The following is a 19,437-nucleotide window of genomic DNA, read 5'->3' on the forward strand; positions in this document are numbered from 1 at the left end:
GGAGTAAAAGCAAGCATCTTCTCAAACAGCTTTTGTATTAAATTCACAAATTTTACATTAGGAGTCTAAATATTTGTTAACAGTAACCCGCAAGAAGACCATGCTGTTATTCAGCCTCATCAGAGGCATAAGTGTCTCAACTGATGATGAAAGTACAAAGCAGCTTTACAAGTTTACTTCTATTTTTTTTCCTATTTGCATGCTGAGGGGGATTGCACAATCTCATGGAGGAAATATGACTTTGCATACAATCTTCTGTGTGTGCAGGGAGTCACGGCTATAAAGCGATACCTAGGAGGAGGAAATCACATTAGTAGATTCTTTACAGAATGGAAATAAAGTCTGAGGCACCAGATCGACGTTTTTTTATTTAATCCAGTCTTGATTTTGCAGAGAGGAGGGGAATCTTCCAGAGAGGGAGCAGGAGAATGCTGGCAGTTGTAACTGGAATCTCCAGTTTGTTAGCAGGAGGAAAAAAACAAAACAAAACAAAAAAACCCCAAAAAAAACAGGCTTTAGACAAAGCTCAGGTGTGTGAAGAACGTGAATGCCTTAAGAGGTTGCATCACTGTTCTGAAAGATGCATTACTGCATGAGATACTGCTCCTTCACTCAGGTAACAGGATAAAATGCTGCTGCTGATGAGATGTAGATTAAAAGTTCGGCTTCCTGTGACGCTAGTAAGGCTTAGGGCATACCTCGCTGCGTGAAGTGAAATATATTGGAGTTCCCTTTTAAAACATAATAGTAGGAAGCAGGGAAATCTCTATTGTCAGATACGAGCCAAGAGGCGTGGCGGAGAGGGGGAACTTTGTCACAAAATAGGGGAGAGTGAATAAACAGCTAACTCGCCTACTTCCTGAATGTCTGCAGTAATGTTTTGTCAGGTATAAAACACAAACTGACAAACCTAACAGTGGCAGGTTTTGATTGGCAGGGGGGAACCCCCCCCCAAAAAAACAAAAAAGGGGTTTTTGACAGTGACAGTCATCAAATGACGCTGCTGAAAAGGTTTTTTCATGTGAAATTCTGAATGATGACGTGACAGCACCGGCACACTAACGATCCACTTAGCTGATTGATCAGATTTTTCACCACAGGGCTGCTTTCTGCGTATGATCAACTGCCAGCATGTCAGCTAGCAATCTGCACAGCAATGACAGCAATTTGTAGCAGGTGTAATTGATCAGCTTGTTTCTCTTCCACACAAGCTCACTTCTCTAACCTGCCTTAATCACAATAACACAGCAAGAAATCAGAGCAGTAGGATGAACCTAAAGATTCACAACAAAGTGGATAAAAAAATAAATCTCATTCTTCATTTTTATATACTTGGCTGGATGAACCATACATATTTCATCTGTCTGAATTTACAGCTTACAGGAGAACTTGTGTACCGATTACATCATTTTAAACACATGAGTTTAAAATGATGTAGGATTTTTTTTCTCTCGTGCTATTCATCAGTTAAACCTAGTTCTAAAATTGCTAAATAACCCCACTTATAATGGTCTCCTCCTCCTGCAGGCAAATGGGCATTTGTGATTACAAACACCAGCATACTGTAAATAAATGGCTGACTCACCCGATGTCAATCAGCGGAGGTTTACCCCGTCCTCTCTTGTAGCAGAGGAAGAGCTCGGGGCTCTTGAGACTGCCATGATTAAGGTTGGCTGGCTGGCCGCTGTGGGTGCTCTCGATACAAGTGAAGCCTTCAGGCACTGTTTCCCCTGCTGACTTGTTAATGACGGCCAACTCAGTGATGGGCGCTTTGGGCCCGGTGGATTTAGTCTCCGACAGGTCCTGCTCCAGGGGCGTGGACTTGTCGGTCAGCCCGGCCACCACAAAGTAGTCGGTCACGCGGTGACCCTTGTCCTCAATCATGGCTGGATGTACCTGAGAAGAAAGAACAAAAAATTTACATTTTTGATTTCAACCTCATATACAGCAAAGCTTCTTGTAGCCTTCTATGCTATACTGTATTTAAATGTTCTTACAAAGCACATGGGTGTCAAACAGAATTAGCCTGCAAAAGACTCTAATCCAGTCCAACTGGGTGGCTCTGGAAAATGTGAAGGAGGGGATACATTTTGGATTTTTAACCAGTGGTACAGACCTCCATTTATGTAGTGAAGCAACAGATAAACAAATAAATGACAGAAAATTTCCTGTTTTTTCACCATCTACTGTAGAAATGTATGATTTATGATTTTAGGTTCAAAGTAAAACGGGACATATTCTGTCAGCTTTCAAAAAAAAAAAAAAAGTTTTACAATTACAGGAGAAATTATTACAATTTATCCCAAAGAGGCATGCTAATGTAACATGGTAGACTAATGTGCCTGTGTTAATTCAGCTCCATATTATTGTGTGAAGTTGCACTGGGTTGGGAGTGGTTTTGTGTGTGTGTCACATTTTTGGTGAGCCAATGGCTGGAATGGGGTTGGACTAATTAGAGGCAGGTGTACTTGATTGCACTGATACACTGGTCTACTTATAGCCCACACTACAAACACTGCTGTGTCGTTTTGTCTCTCTGTGCAGGTATGTAATGTGATGAAATCAGATATGTTTGGGATGGATGGATTTTGTGCTATGAATTCTATAGTGAAAGTGTCGTTTTGTCTCTCTGTGCAGGCCAGGGCCTATTATATGCCACAGCCTAAAGGTAGCAGAGTTGCAGAGGCTGGAGTGACCACTGGCTATATGCTTGCAGGACAAGCAACGCACTGAGGAGGTCAAAAAGCTACCCAAGGTCTTGGATAGGATCCACAGTATTTACTGCCTCACTGCTCGTAAACACAAGATGGACACAGAAAGAGCAATCATGAAGCAGAAGATGAGCGCGTCGATCAACGGGAGCTTCTTCGTTCCAGTGGCGCCTCGAAAATCCCACGCTGCACCAAAGTTTGCACCAGATTGGGTTCTCAGGCGAGATAAGCTGAAAGACATTGTAGACCCCCTCAGGGCCATTCAGATGGTGGCGAACACACTGTCCATAGTGTTGTTTTTATTCCATTTAACATTTTATATCTTATGTATGGGCTATTTTACTATATGTGCATAAATATTTTACATGAATACATATCTTTTAAATTAAACAGTATGAATGTCCAAAGTCTTTTGTGTAGCTTGATGAAGTTCTGATCGGATTTCTTTGATCAAAGTCTGTGATAAATTATTGAATTGTGTGGTCATTTGCTTGTTCATGTCCTCCCACAACTCTGATTTGATCTGTTCCATATCCTTAGCATTACAGGTCTTGTATCTTTCACCTTTGGCAGCAAAACACTGGACTGGATCAACCATTTCACCATAAACGTTCCCTCAGGATTAGTTCTGCTTTAATTTCTGCAAAAGTCAACTGATCATTCATTAGAATTTGTTCTGAATTCACCTCTAAGGGCAGTGTCTCTCAAGCCTTCAACCAGATGATCTCTGAGAAGAATATCTTCGTCATTCATACCTCTAGGGTCCTTCCTCTTTAACCTGAGAAAATGTTCTAGTAATCTCAGTGCAAATGAACTGATGTCTTCATGTGTTTCTTGGCGAGCGTTGAAGAACTGAGAGCGCAGGACCGAAGCAGTTGTTTTATCCCCATACAACTTATCTAACTCATTAAAATTTAGCTCAGGTGAATTACGCTTCTCTGGTGCTAGAATTAAAATCTCTCTTTTAGCCTTGCCTTCCAAGCAACAGAGTGTTAATTCTGCTCTAAAATCTACAGGAACTCCTTGCAAAGAAAATGTCTGCAAATTACTTTTCCATTCACCTAGACTAATATCTGAATCCTTCCCTCTAAATTTAGTTGTGACCATATTAAACATAGGGATCATACCAAAGGGCCTAAACCCTGCACTAGAAACTGGTGCTTCTCTATTTGGGCCAGACTGTGATTCACTCTGATCAGTCATCTTGCTTTTGCCCACTACAGATTATGGTAGCCAGATCCTGTCGGCAACGCCAGTTGTAACACACCCAAAGAAAGATTCTAGGTCTGACCAACCGTCTCTGTCGTGGGCAAAAAGATGACAGTCAATAAAATTCTAAAAGATAATTTATTGACAAAAATATATATCAAGAGATAAAAGATAAAACAGTCCAGTGTCCCATTTATGAATTATATAAAAAACACACAGTCCCAAGGCCAGAGCCAGCTATGCCACACGGCCAGTTGCACTCCACGTGTTGCCTGTAACAGGGTTAGAAGTTGTCCTTGGAGACCCACCACCCTGCAAGCATATAGCCAGTGGTCACTCCAGCCTCTGCAACTCTGCTACCTTTAGGCTGTGGCATATAATAGGCCCTGGCCTGCACAGAGAGACAAAACGACACTTTCACTATAGAATTCATAGCACAAAATCCATCCATCCCAAACATATCTGATTTCATCACATTACATACCTGCACAGAGAGACAAAACGACACAGCAGTGTTTGTAGTGTGGGCTATAAGTAGACCAGTGTATCAGTGCAATCAAGTACACCTGCCTCTAATTAGTCCAACCCCATTCCAGCCATTGGCTCACCAAAAATGTGACACACACACAAAACCACTCCCAACCCAGTGCAACTTCACACAATAATATGGAGCTGAATTAACACAGGCACATTAGTCTACCATGTTACACTAACATATTTATTTATTTTCCTAGAAAAAGCGAGATGTGTTGTTGAAACTGCACTTCGTTATCTTACATTAAAGACATGTCAGAGATTAAATCTGTAGTTAAACTTCTTTAAACTGACAGAAAGGCCAGATTGAAGATCAAAGTGGGCCGCATGTGGCACACAAGGTAAAATGACATCCTTAATGTGGGTCACGTACATCAAAGATCTGCAGGTCTGCAACTATAACTGCAGCAGAAAGTACGTCTTAGCCAGAAGAACATTTGACTTTGACACAGTAGGATGGGTTTCACATGCATTCCCCAGAAAATAAATACTGTGGTCAATGCAATGAAAGGATCCTTTAAGACTGTCGCACCCCACCGGAGCGCACACACACTAGGGAAACGCAAGATTTAACGAGGGGACTGGATCTGCTGGCATTCCCAAACACCCTTGTCACTGTATATCACCGCAATGCTCCAAACAAGTCGAGAGAGTTAAAGCTCTGGTGGCTGCGACGAGCCAAGGCAGAGCGGCCGAGGCTGGAGGAATGCTCAGAAATGCCACTGAGAGTGTAAATCAAGCAGACATCCAAGTCTACAAAACTGCTGAAATATGGTCTCAAACTGGGCTGGCACTGGTATAATGCGCCTTTAGGCATCGTGTATTGCATGTTTTCGAGGAGAACTTCTAATAGAAGTTTATGCTTTCCCAGTAAACCTTTGAGTCACAATGCCAAGTATAAAGTTCACTGTCAGGGACTTAGTAATCAGTTACAGACCAAGACGCAACACAGTCACACACTGCTGTATGGTAAAAATGCAGAGAGCGATGGTTCATCCGCAGGATGGTTCTGCGGCTAAAACTAAAGAGTTTGTTTCCTGTTCAGTTTATAACAGGTGGTCCCTCAGTAGATAGTGAGGTAAATATGCATCTCAAATCTGCCACTTAAACAGTTAAGAAACAGAGCGAACAAGGAGAAGGTGACTTAGTTACTTTTTATAATTTCTCCCACAAGGGTTTTCACAATCAAATCACTTATTGAAGATGCAGCTTGAAGCCATAATTAAGTAGCATGGGATCATGGGATGTCTTCATCACTGCCAGTGATGATCTATCTGAAGTAACTCAGTCATTTATTGCTATTTCATTCTAATGAGCGAGCCACAAATGACGTTAGTTTGAGTAATTCCTGAAGATCATATAAGCCAACGACCACCCATAAAGCCACCACAGACAACATTATGAGTTAAAATCAATAGTGGGGCAGCCTGCCACTGTTCTCTTTACTAGCATGTTGATTATTGTCATAATGTTATACTCGGCAGGAAACTACAAATAAAACAGAGCGGTACATTAAATATAATTATGTATTTCTCCTGGTCTTTACATTTTTGGAAGCATAATGTAAGTAGGCAAGTGAAGAAATATATAAAACCAGTCATTTTGGGGTGTTTAAAAAGGGAAAAGGTTCCACATTAGAGTCTTAAGGCAAGCGCGTCTATGCCCTCTTCAAAGAGCTTTTAGGACCAACTCAGGAAGTTCGGTTTTTCCACTGGTGAGTCAGCATCTGCAGCAGGACAGAAAAAGAAGCCACTTTGTACAGCCACAGACAGCCCTGAACTTTATGACACAGCTTAATGCAGTTCTTTGTAGTCTTCTTGTTTCTATTTTTACCGGTTGACATGATAACGCACTGCAATAATGCCACGGTATTATCATGAAGCAACAATGCAGGCAATCTGAAAGTTGGGAGAGGTAAAAATCAAAAAGAATACACGTGAGGCTACGTTTGTGTGCAGGAGGCTGCAGTTCAAGGTGTGGTAGATCGGCCTACCTGGGAGGAAATATTCAGCTACAGTGAGGCAAACGCACCAAACACACTTTCCACACAGTTTCAAATCCTTTCTAGATTCTCAACCACTGACAGCATACATTCTGGGACAACCACGGTATAATCTGTGTCACAGACATTTCAAGTTATGTTTCATTATTGTCACACAGGACATGACTCATTGAAACGAAGAATTCATGCAGTGCCACTTTCTGGGCTCAAACTTGGCTTGCTGCCTATGAGAATGTGCCAAAATTGATTTGTTTCGAGAAGACTGCCAGCTCTACGGTCCAGGTAACTTTCAACAGTTAAAACTGGACATCTTCCCAGGATATGGCCTCCTTTTCATTACAATGCTGGGAAAACGCTCCAGTAAAAAGAGCCGAGTGCAATGCGTCAACACAGCCATTTAAGCAGCGAAACCAGTAAAGGTTAATGTCGTGTGGCGGAATGATTTCTACTTTTACCACCAACAGAAAACGCAATAAAAAAGTGCATTAATGAGGACAGAAGGTAAGAGGCAGGAGGGATCCGCGATCTATCGAGATCTATCTGACCGGGTTTACTCACTTCAGTCAATAACGTCTATTTATCTCTGTACTCATGGCCGTGTGTTTATTTGCTCTACGTTTAGTCATGTCCCCGATACTTGTTTATTTTTGTGTCTACATATCACTACTATTATGTGACAACATCATTGCAGAGGCAGAGTTAAGACTTATTGCTCTGAAAAGATTTACTGCACAGTATCCATGGCTACATCTCACTTGTCAAAAACCTGTTTAAAAGCAAAATGCCGTTTTCTCCATATTTGCACAGCAACAAACCACACTGTTAAATGTGCTCTCACCAAAGTGGCCAATAAATGTTCTCTGGTGGTTTAAACATTGACTGGATGGGCTTTCTGTGTTTGTGGGTAAATAAGTGCCTCTTTACAGCCAAAACACTTGACATGGAAAATGGTCCAGGGAGTCTGTTACAAATGAGCAGTTGTTTCAAAAGTTTAGTCCACAAACATGAACTGACCATCAGCTTCTAAGCCAGTAACTGAAATTTAACGTTTATTTTAATTTACAATTACAATATGCTAAACCCATAGACTGTATGTAAAAGATGGATATAGTCAGCGGTGCACATATTAGTTTATAAAATACATCTTAGGAGTTTGGAGTCTGATATTGTGGAGCCAGAAAACAAATGAGTTTCAATTTATCAGCTAATGCCAACTTACCTCCAAAACAAAGACCCTACATTAATACAAAGAAAACAGAGAAACCCCCAACAAGAGCAAGTGCTTTGGCGACAGTGGGAAAGAAAAACTCCCTTTTAACAGGAAGAAACCTCCAGCAGAATTACGCTCAGGAGGAAGAGCCATCTGTCACGAGCAGTTGGGGGTGAGGGGAGGAAGACAGGACAAACACTCGCAAAAACATACATTCTTAGGTGGTCTGCTAGAATATTTTAACCACACTGAAAGAAACATTTGTGTAAGTAATTAATTGAAAAATATACTAAAAACAAAGTCAAGATAGTAGTGGTGGTAGTGATAATGGTGGTGGTGGCAGTGGTGGAGAGGACAAAGGCAGTAATTGTGAGGTGCAGACAGTACAGTGCCAATGTTTCCTAATATCATTAAGCAAAAAGGTGTAAAAAATACATAAAAAGGAAAAAATAAAAGTATAAAAATTATTCACCTAATTTAAGTTCACACTACTTTCTCCCAAAATTTCTCTTTGTCACCACACGTTATGTTGGCTTTATAGTACCACATTTGTATCTGTTTCCATGGGTATATGCTACACAAACCACAACAGACCACAGCTTAATGTGGAAGATACTCGTGTGCAGGTCAAACGCTGATTGGCTGAAACAATAAAGGAAGTGACTGTGGAGTTAACAAACTGCAGAAGCGTGAAAAACCATCAAAGACAGCATGAAAAGCACAGACATGAAGAACAGTCAGAGTCATTTCAGCTCTTTGTATCTTGTAACTTGGCTCTTTTCTCTGGCTGATTGATAGACCAGCAACGGCTCCCTGGTGACAGCAGACAAATATGAAACCTCAAAAAACCATAAAACCATGAAAAAGCCATTATACTTAATTTATGGTGCTGCAAGTGCGTATTTGCCTACGAAGAGAGGTTTTCAACCAATGGAAACGTGCTGCCTCCAAATCTCAACTGCACATTGTTCGAGTGTGTCGGCCGTATGCTGATTGGTTGACAAGTTGACCGGAAAAACTGAGTTCACGGCACCAAAAATACAGACAGCAGCTCCACGGACACTTTTCGTTATTTTCAATACTCAGTTTCACTTCAGCTCTTTTTATGTTAGAACTTGGCTCAAATAAGAGTACACGTCAATGCTCCCAGAGGAGTTAAGCTAGGCTAAACACTTAGTTGAGCTGTGGTGGCGTAGGAGCAAGAGGGACACACGCATACACATTTATTTCCCATTAAAGGGGCTATGCCAGCAAGAAAGCAACAAAGAGTGGCAGTGGCCAAAAGAGTGAGCGGTGAAAATGAAATAAAAGCAAAGTTCAAAGCTCCCAGTGTAGACACAGTGTAAGCCCTCGTGTACTTATGCTAAAGGGAACTGCAGTTACTTTGAGCAAAACCTTTTATGTTATGATCATTTGAGCCATAAGATAAAAATATTGATTATAGCTGGATACAATACAAGGAGGGAGTTGGGTAGGTTTGACTACCTGAATATATCCCTAATGAGATACAGTGAGGCAAATGAAATGTAATTTTCATCGACTGCCTTCATTGTTACAGTAGTTCAGGCTGTGGACCAGTCATGTAACAGCAACTACTCAACAGTGCCTCGTTTTCTTGTATTTAGAAGAAAGTGATCAGCAGGAAAGGACTTTAGGTTCCTTTTCTTGACTTGTAAGAGTCGGCTTTGCTGGATATCATGCACAGTTTAACCTCTGCATGCCATCTCCTGTAAAACAGTCATGCTGGCATGAAAAATATCAAGGCTGTGAGTCATACAGCTTCCTAAGATAATTGGCATAGATTACCACTTAGGGGTTTTGCTTCCCTGTGAATTTTCACTAAACCAGTGAAGCACTTCACAAAAAATGCTAAAATACAACATCGAGGCTGGCGTGCCATTCATGACACTTGGTATGACATTTTGCTTTCATGCAATTAGCCCCCCTTTTTTCAAAAAAAAATAAATTCAGTACTGAATTAAACAAATGCTGCAGCGAGAGCACTGACAGGGACTAGAAAGGGAGAGCATGTTTCGACCAAACTGGCTTCTCTTCATTGGCTCCCTGTTAAATCCAACATCCTTAATCAGGAATAATCAAGCGTAATCTTATCTTAAAGAACTCATAGTAACATATCATCCCAAATGAGCACCCCTCTACTCTGGAACCAGCACCCAGTTTGGATCCAGGAGCCAGACACCCTCTCTACTTTCAAGACTGGGCTTAAAACGTTCCTTTTTGATAAAGCATAAAGTTGTGACTGCATCAGGTGACCCTGAACTCTCCCTTAGTTACACTACAATAAGCCTAGGCTGCATGAGGCTTCCCATGATGCACTCTCTATGTATTTACACAACCCTCTGCATTTAATCATTAGTTATTATTCATCTCTGGCTCTCTTCCACTCAGTGTTTTTTGTCCGCCCTTCTTTAAACCCTTCTAGAGAGTCCTTACTGTTAAACCGGGGTTTTTCCCTTCCTACTGTCAACAAGTGGATGTTCAGGTCATATTTGTATTTTTGTAGGCTCTTTCCTTACAATATAAAGCACCTTGAGGCACCTGCTGCCGTGATTTGGCACTATGTAAATAAAACTGAACTGCGGTTATCATATTACCTAGGTTTCACTGTTGTGCTGCATTAATATTATTTCTAATAAGTTAACAGAAGTTAATGCAGGTTGACGTAAATACTTGTTGTCATTTTGAGCCATGATCAATGACATCCACCACAGAGAAACCACCGCATATCATTTCCTGTTTTCAGAAAATGGGTCATTGAAGGAACACGTTATTTGCTGTTACCAGGTTGCTATTAGAACTGGGATTAATCTGTGATAGTTTATACTACATTGATTGTGTGCACTAAAGAGGGTAGGTTAGCCACTGAATAGCTCATACAGCTACTGATATCTGTCACTGTGGAGCACAATCAGGTCACATCCACCAACGGCACTGACATTGCTTATCTTCTTTTCTCGCAGGGCCAAACATCCCCTGATGTCATCAGGTGCGCCCACAGTGGCGGGCACAATACTTTAAAGCATGAAGCCCTAGAGAGTCCCACGTGCATTCACCACACGCCCCACAACCATACAAATATCTCTTCTCGACAGCTTATAATACATGCCGCTGCCATAGCAACCGAGGCCCAACAATACCAGGCTGCACGACCCTGAGCTGCGACTAGTGTTACTCTGGCTGAGGAAATTGATCTTTCAAGGGTACATTCAGCTTAGCTGCCATGCTCTCTGTAAAGGCAGACTCGGAGACTTCTGAAAAAAGCCTATTTTTAGTTTTAGACATACATGAAAGACAATAGCAGCAAAGCAAATTTTATTGCTACCTTTATCGTCTGGTGAGCAAATAAAACTATGTACTCGTCTTAAACGCCGGTGTTGACAAGAAATTAGAGCTAAAAGCTTTAAAGTATTCATAAACAGAGGTGAAAGCTGCATCCGGGGTTGTCTGCCCTTTTAATGGCAAGCAACATGAGAGGGATGGGGCGAAAAAAATACCTGTTAATCTGAAGAAAATCTTACAGTGCTTATGGTTCAAGGGTCAAACTGGCAGACAAACTGTTCCATTACATTTTCACTACACTGAAGTCTTGTGTTGTAATTTGAGACCATGCCTCTAAAAAGGTAGTGCCCTGCCCCTCCCTTTCCATTTGAAAACCTGTTCCTCTGTTACTCGTGAGGCCTGATGATCGTGTGACACGCTCTTTGTCTGGTTTTCACTCAGAGAACCGTGACAAAGACAAAAAAACCTCCGACCAAAAATGATCAATTTATAGCAATACTCTCACTGAGAGTTAAAGATCTAGATAAACTGATTATCCCATCATATCCACCAAATATTTAAAAAAAAAAAAAAAAAAAAAAAAGGAGGATGCAAACTATTTTGATGGAAAGACAATTTGTGCCTTTTCAGCATTCATAACCACCATTTTTTTAAAATCAATAACCCCTGAAAAAGCCAAATCAACAACTCCTGGAGCACAGCTTCCTGTCTTAGTTGGATTTGCAGTGACAACAACTGCATTGTCATCCCTCAGTAGGGCTTGTTTGTAATATAATCAGAACTTTCAAGCAACTGTGATCAATAGGGAGGGGACAGGGAGGGCACCTATACAGATATTATGGGACCAGACAAGGTGCAGTGAATACCCCAAAATGTAAAATAAAAAAAGGAATCCGTATCTTGTAATACAACATTTCAAATCAGCTCACTAACAGTACTCTAAGCCATTCATTAAAATACTGGATTTTCCTGCACTACAAAGGAGTTTGTGGGGGACACTGGTCTTAACTCACTTGCAAACATGCCAAAGGGACCTCAACAACCCCTGAGGGCAGAGGGAAACTCAAGTTGGCTAGAGAAATGCAGAGAAAGGGACAGAAAAAAAACAGAGATTTCTCTATTTAGGTGGAACCCCTTACTCTATCCCCTCATGGTATGCCCCACGATGATCTCATCCCTTTTACACAAAAGAGCTTGGAGGCTCGTTCCCCAGGGGGGGGAACCAAAGAGCCTGTCTGCGATTACGCGCATGCACAAGATTGTGTGTGTTTGTGCGCGATGCTGGACAACAGCGAGTGCTGTGTCCGTCTCGGTTACTTCAGCAGGAGCCCTGCCTTGCACATCCACTCACAGCTTGCCTGAAACAGCTGCTGAGCCACGCTGTATCACACTCTGCAGCACCAGAGCCTGCTTCAAGTGGCACTCTGTAGTTCTGGGCTTTGGATGATCTGAAGAGCAAAGTGGCCCTCTCTGCCACCTGTCATCACAGTGTGCTGTCAGTGGCTTAGGCCAGACTGAGTACAAGGTGCCAGTGAGGTGATGAAACCGCCACTTTACAAGGAGACAACCACAGGAGGGGGAGAGAAAAAAAAACATGGAATGCTGCTTTTAGGGCAGATAAAGGAAAGCCGGTAGAGCTGATGTATGATTGCATTCATACGGCGTGAGCTGGAGTATGCACGCACATACATAGTTGGCTGTTAAAGTGCGGTCTAGAAATACCTCACTCTGCTCATTAATCTCAACAGCACGCTGTGATGAACCTAAAAGCCAGACTTAACAGAAGTGATCCACATCAGCCTTCAAGTAATTACGACAGTAAGGAAAGTCTTTCAGAAATGTTCCAACAAGGTCATGTGCACTTGCAAGAAATGCCTCTTACCATTCAATATTTGCTGTTCAGCGTGTGTGTGTGAGAGAGGTGGAGTCTGTGTGATAGCTCGGCATTATCAAATCCATATGCTAACAACACCTCCCTCTCTCTGTAGTGCTTGAATAAAGCCGAAGACCTGCCGTGAACGCTGCTTTTTTTACACATAAATGTCTACATAAAGTTCAATTTCATGTAAGCACAGACGGCAGTTGTCAACAAGCTTCTCAGAATAGGCATCTGGTTGGCAAATCATACTGATGACAGACAGAACGGATGACGCTGCTTGTTGTTGCTGCTGCTTCAGGCTATTTGAATTTGAGCTTTTGGGCATCAGCTCTAACTTAAGTTATTAAAAAAAAAACCCAAAAAAACCCACCTCTATATTTCACAATTTTACAGGTTTTAAGCAAGGTGTGTCTCCCACTTGTAACAGATTATTACATATTTACATATTAAAAAAATGAACTGAATCCCTGCTGTTTCAGCACTATGACAAACACCCATATTGTCTGCTCCCTCCTAGTATGTTAACTCTAAATCTTGAACTCTAAGCAGTCCAACACTTTCAGAGATAGCATCAGCGCTAACGCTAAAGGCAGTCAGGAGTGACGTGGAATGAATTCTAATGAGCGGAGCAGAAAATTTTCCACTTTTCTTCCTGGATCACAGTGGGTCTCTAATTCCACTGTGTGAAGCAGGTGGGGTTGTTTTTTTCTTTTTTAAGAAAACGAGGCACTTTACTGAAACCTGTCAAAAGCAGCATTTAGACCACACATTCCCTCAAAAATATGACTATTTACAGTTAAAATCCGCTTGGGTAGATGCAAGGAGCGAAGGCAGGCTTAGCAGAAACGTCACAAGACTGCCTCCCTCCTGAAGCGTGACAAGCCGGTGGACACAGAGCATTCTTTCCACTGTAAGGAGACGGGAGAGAGAAGGCAAACTCATTGCTCGTACTAACTAGCTGGGTCTACACCGACTCAGAGGGAGAGCTACTGAAAGAAAACAACAGACATGCTGGCACACCACAGCAGAGTACAAGGGTCAGAGGAGGGAAGCAGGTTACCTGAGAGGGAAGAGGAGCGGATTACAAGTGCCTTCCTGCTGCTCTTTGGCTACAAACAACTATGTTGAGTTTGGTTTAACTTAAGAGGTGCAAACAGGCGGCTTAACAGAACGCACAGTGCTTCTTCAGGTACACATTGGCTCCAAAGAGACAAGAAACCACGATCTGTCCGCTAATTGTGTAGAAACACCTTGAGAAAAGAAAAAAAAAAAAAAAGTGTGACTGTAAATGAAATGGTAAGCCTGCAAAAGCGTCCTTGATTCAGATATTACAGCATTGCTGGCACTAACCTCTGAGCTCTTCATGGAGGAAAACTTTCTTTACACAAGCACAAATATTACACAGTGAATGGTTTATACAAACACTGCGAAATCTGACTTTGAAAGATTTTAAATAGTTGAAAGGCTGACCACATGTGCTTAACGCTGAATACTGAAAGGAAACAGAAACGAAAATGCCATTAAAGACACACACAAAAGTTTCTCTGCAACCTCCGAATGAGCTGAAGATACAGACAACTAAAGCTCGAATGATATTAGGCTATTTGGCGATATATCAGTATCAGCATTTGTAACGGCCAATACATGAAAATTTAAAGAGTACAGAAGCTATGAGAGAAACACCCTTTAATCAAGTTATGAGTGTTGATGTTACGTAGCTTGTCCACTAGGGACTCACCAACAACAACTAGCTAATCCAATCTGAGTTGGACAGATAGTTAACTGATAATCCATGAGTTGTTTCGACAGTAAAACACGACAATTCATAATCAGCACTGTCACATTATCTTAGTAAGGACTCATAAATAAAGACACGCAACAACTGTTAATGAAATCTGTTTATGTTCTGTGCGTCTGGCAGAAAATGAAATATCGGCCGATGTATCAGATTTTTAAATCATCAAGTATTGGCATCGGTCTTAAAAATTCTGTATTGATCAGGATGTAGAGACACCTGGTGAAAGAGGCAAAGAAGCAGGGCTGAAAAAGACAGCAGACACAGGTGAGACAGAGTAATCCATGTCTCGGAAAATTTCAGTTCCAGCCAGCCAAACCCCACAAAACAGTACACACCAACGGCAAACAGCGAAAGAAGCTAGATGGTCAGGCTCGCAAGAACAATATTAGCTGAACCGAAGGATGAGCCGGGTCTTTTCTTTCTTGCTTTTTTATTTGCATGGATCATTTCTTCTCACAGACTGCATTTAACAAAACATCGATACAGGACGGTATCGCGATATTTTGCATAGCGATATTGTATCGATACAGGGACACCAAAAATAGGCACTTTATTGATATTTGAAAATAAATATATAAATAATAATTATACGAAAACACTCTACTAAGAAAACGGTTCATCTCTTGCACCGCCCTACTGACATAACATTAGCCATGTGTACTTACAATAAGTTGGCTAAACTGAAAACTGGACACTTAACATAGTACATAACTGCCAGCTTGATCCCATTTGACTGCAGGCTGATTATGTCTTATGACAGCATTTATAGTAGGTTTTAGTGACAGTGTTGGTGTGCTTGACAATCTCATTTTGCAACAAAAAAGAATCACTGAAGTGAGATAACTTTATCTGCTTAGATAAAACAGATTGGAAAAACAACAACAACAACAACTTTGAGGACATAACTTACAGTTGAAATAAAAGATGATAAATTGTATTACGTGTTTTTAGCTTATCACAAAATGTTAAAAATCAAGCTATCATCAGATCATGAGTGAAATATTGTGATAATGTATTGTGGGGGTCTGGTGATTCCCACTACTTAACAGGAAATGTTAGTGTATTCTGCCTACTTTTTGTTTTTCATATTTATGTATTGCTATAACAGGAAAACTAAAAAGAAAATGTTAGCTAACTGAGTTTATTTAAAAAAAAACAACAACTAGGGTTCTAAGTCGTTAGTCTGTCTTCAAAAGGTGAGCATGCCATGCTGGGTGGTATAATTTGATGGAAGGAGTTAAAGCAAGCAGGGGTGGTTAACACTGTCAAAACAATGTGACTCAAACAAGTTGAACTTTCATTTATAGAACGAATCATTCATTGACATGAAAGTGTCAGTTGATGTTGGGACTCCTGGAAAATTATTAATAATTTTCCAATAAGCTCTTCAAACTCTGAGAAAACTGACAGTGAAAGTGTGGGTGATAAATCAACCTGAAAGTGTCAACTCAAGTGGAGGCTGAAGGGGGGATAAAGGTAGCTCCACCGTGCTATTTGCCGGGTGAGGTAGAGTGAACACAACTGTGAATGAAAGAATGAAGCAGATCACACGGGTACGCTCTAACGTATCTCAACATATCACTCTCCCACTGAATAAATACTGCCTGTTGCTGCTGCTCCTTTGAGCCAATCCACCTCCTTCCCCCCAGTCACCTGACAGAGCCTTTGGAAGGCCACAAAGTGCAAGTTCAATGTACACAAAGCCACCGCGCAGCCATGACCCACTTTATACCTGCAGTATTGTAGAGGTTATAGTGGGAGGAAACGTTTGCTCCACTCCTCTTTCCCAGCGCCTGTCAGGGCAAGCCAAGGTCAAGGAAGAGGGTTTATTTTATTTTGTTTCCACGTGGCAACGGCTCAGTGGATTCTGCCAGAGCAATTTCCATGTTTTTCACACTCCGCGTGCCTCGATTATCCTGTCATTACACAGCATTCCTGCAGCCAGCTCAGTTGGTAAAACACCTAATTGAAATTATGAATACTTTGAGCACAACAGAAGAGGAAGTGCCAAGCTTAGCTCTGCTGGAACTTGTACCATCGGAGCAGAAATATCACATGCCAGTCATGATTCACCACAGCTGTGATGGGAGCACGGAGCAGAGGGAGCACTCTGCTAACCTCAGGGGTTAGACTGCTGCTGACTGGCAAGCAGTCAAGTGCTGAGGCATAGATATGTGAGCACCTTGGCGCTGCATAGTGCCACATCATACACGGCTAGGAAAAGGATGAAAAGCAAACTCACAAAGAAGTCAGACCAGTTGATCCTCTACACGAACACGGCGCTGACTGCATGACAAGAAGGTCCTGCTAAAATTGAGCTTTAAACCCCAACACACATTTTGATCCCACGCAGGAAGTTGGGTTTGTTTCTGGGAGCAGACACCTGCAAGGGTAGACAGACTCCAGGAGAGCTGAGTCTGATTATCTGGCGACAGGGAGGGCCCGGGGAGGAGAGGCGAGCAGGAGCAGCAAGAGGAGGCGGCGGAGGAGAGGGGTGTTATGTTCCCAACTGTTGCATCCCAACCTTAAGTAGGTCAACTTTGATGCAGGAAATACACCTCGTCGTGGGTATAACAAAAGAAATTTCCTCCCATGATCACCCCGAGCGCTCATACGTGGCTCTCTCTCTCTCTTTCCGTGGTTGGATAACACGCTGAAAGTGCAGCAGCGCAACACCAGGAAAATGCATTTACAGCGGCTGAGCGCACTCACACACAGCGAAAGTTAACCTAATGCACTTCATCCACTCCCTCTCATTTCCACAACATGCCGCGATCCCTAACGGTTATCTCCACGGAACAAAACACGAGTACTTACCAGCTGTTTACACCGCAGTGAGAAACAGAGACAATGTTGACATGTAGGCAACTTGCTTGTTTTACCTCCTCGAAGTACCCCGCAGACTTATTTGTGCAAAGCAAAAACAAAAAAACTGGTCAAACCAGAACGGCAAGTTAAAAAGAAGGGTGAAAACGCCACTCGGAAATACTCCTTTGTACTTTGCTAGTTACTTCTTCGCCACACTTTCATCTGAAGTTGTCGGCGGAGGCAGGCGCCATGTTTGTGTCTGGGCTGATAGAGTTAGAGCTTTCCTCTGAACCTCTTAGTGATGGGTCGTTCGCGAACGAAATGGCTCTTAGAGCCGGCTCTTTGACGTGAACGACGCGAGCCGGCTCTTTGACGTGAACGACGCGAGCCGGCTCCTTATCGCGAGCCGTCACGTGGGTTTTTTTTTTTTTTTCTTTCTCTCAGCCTCTCTCTCGCACTTTTTTTCCGCTTCACTCTGCACGCGAGCCTTGTGCTTTACGCTGGGCAGAGGGGGGAGGGGCGGTAGTTACACTCAGTAGCACAGGAACAGAGCCAGAGAGAGAGAAAGAGAGGCAGGGACAACAACATTAGAAAGGTATAGTAATCATCCACAACTATTTTCGGTTGCAGATGATAAAGGATTGAGAAAGTTTATTCATGCAGGTCCATATGACAGAGAATATGCATGTTCTTTTAGTTTTCATATTATAATTTATATTTAATTGTGTTGTGGTTTGCAGTGTTTTGTGTTCTTTTCACTTTAAATTTGTGAAAGGAAAAAGCTGAAAATGTAAATAGTTAAAACTTGAAATGTGAATAGTTGATTTTTGTATTAGATGATTTATTTATTACATTTTATGTGGAGTGAATAAATAAAAGTATATTTACGGTGGCCCCTAGAGACAAAGCACATACAAACTTCAAATCACGTACGAACTCTGAAGCATGTACAAACTCCAAAACACGTAAAAACACGTACAAACTCCAAAACACGTAAAAACACGTACAAACTCCGAAGCACGTAAAAACTCAGAAGCATATAAAAACTCAGAAGCACATAAAAACTCAAAACACGTACAAAAGAACAACAGAAGTGCTCCAGGATGCTGGGCGCAGTGTTGAGCCTTTGTTATCTTGTGGCTACACAAGCCAGCAAGTACCAATGACCGGATTTGGTGTGTGGTAATAACAGGTAAATTAACTTTTTTTAAAATTATTTGAATATATATATGAGTGCCTGTGTATAAATACACAAACAATACACACATGCTTTCAATTGTGTAATTTAAGTGATCTAGTAGCTCTGCTTTGGAAGTTCAGTTCATGCTAGAAATGTGTTTTGGAGTTTGTACGTGTTTTGTCTCTAGGGGCCACCGCATATATTTATATATAAACATATATAAATAAAACCACTTGTTTTTACGTTAGTAATTCCTTTTGTGCATAATTTTATATTATTGTTAATAATAAATTAATTAAAGCAACAAAACAACCTGAAGAGCCGGTTCGGAGCCGAAAGAGCCGGCTCTTTTTAGTGAGCCGAACCGAAAGAGCCGGATCTCTAAAAAGAGCCGGAAATCCCATCACTAGAACCTCTCGCTCTCTCTCGCTCTCTCTCTCTCAGACTGGAACCGCCCAGAGAAAAGGAAACGCTGCTAACAAACCACCGCTGCAACTGACAGCGCGAGCAAGCGCGCTCGCGAACAAGGAGCCGCTTCTGGTGAATCCTTTCAAAGTAAAAGACTTTGAAATGATTTTCAACTTTTTGATGCAATTCACGCTGCATGTGTGTATTTTATATAAGTTAATATTCTGTCAATTGGGGGGGGGGGGGGGGGGGACATAAGGTGGAGGGCAAAGAATCCAACCGGCCCCCTGGAAGACTTTGGAAAATGTGATAGATTTTGAACTGCTAGCTGCATTGTCGTGGGTTTTGCAGCTTTTCTTATCGATAAAGACTCCACCTTATTTGCCACTGATATCGCA

The 19,437-nt window shown here is 41.8% G+C and overlaps 1 protein-coding gene across 2 annotated transcripts in view; it reads right to left on the reverse strand.

The window, feature by feature from the left end:
• Window positions 1-19,147, reverse strand: part of dennd4c (DENN/MADD domain containing 4C) — a 40,206-nt gene extending 21,059 nt beyond the window's left edge. For both annotated transcript variants that reach the window (XM_085400277.1, XM_085400276.1), the window contains exons 1-3: window positions 19,045-19,147; window positions 17,461-17,743; window positions 1,586-1,896 (exon numbers count right to left, since the gene is read on the reverse strand). In XM_085400277.1, coding sequence (XP_085256403.1) covers window positions 1,586-1,884 — 299 coding nt within the window. In that variant the 5' untranslated portion in view covers window positions 1,885-1,896; window positions 17,461-17,743; window positions 19,045-19,147. The remainder of the gene's footprint in view (window positions 1-1,585; window positions 1,897-17,460; window positions 17,744-19,044) is intronic.
• Between the last annotated feature and the right edge of the window lie 290 nt (window positions 19,148-19,437).

Source organism: Rhamphochromis longiceps, linkage group LG3 (assembly GCF_057381845.1).
Source record: "Rhamphochromis longiceps isolate RC_006_pf linkage group LG3, R_longiceps_female_GT1.1, whole genome shotgun sequence".
NCBI lineage: Eukaryota > Metazoa > Chordata > Actinopteri > Cichliformes > Cichlidae > Rhamphochromis > Rhamphochromis longiceps.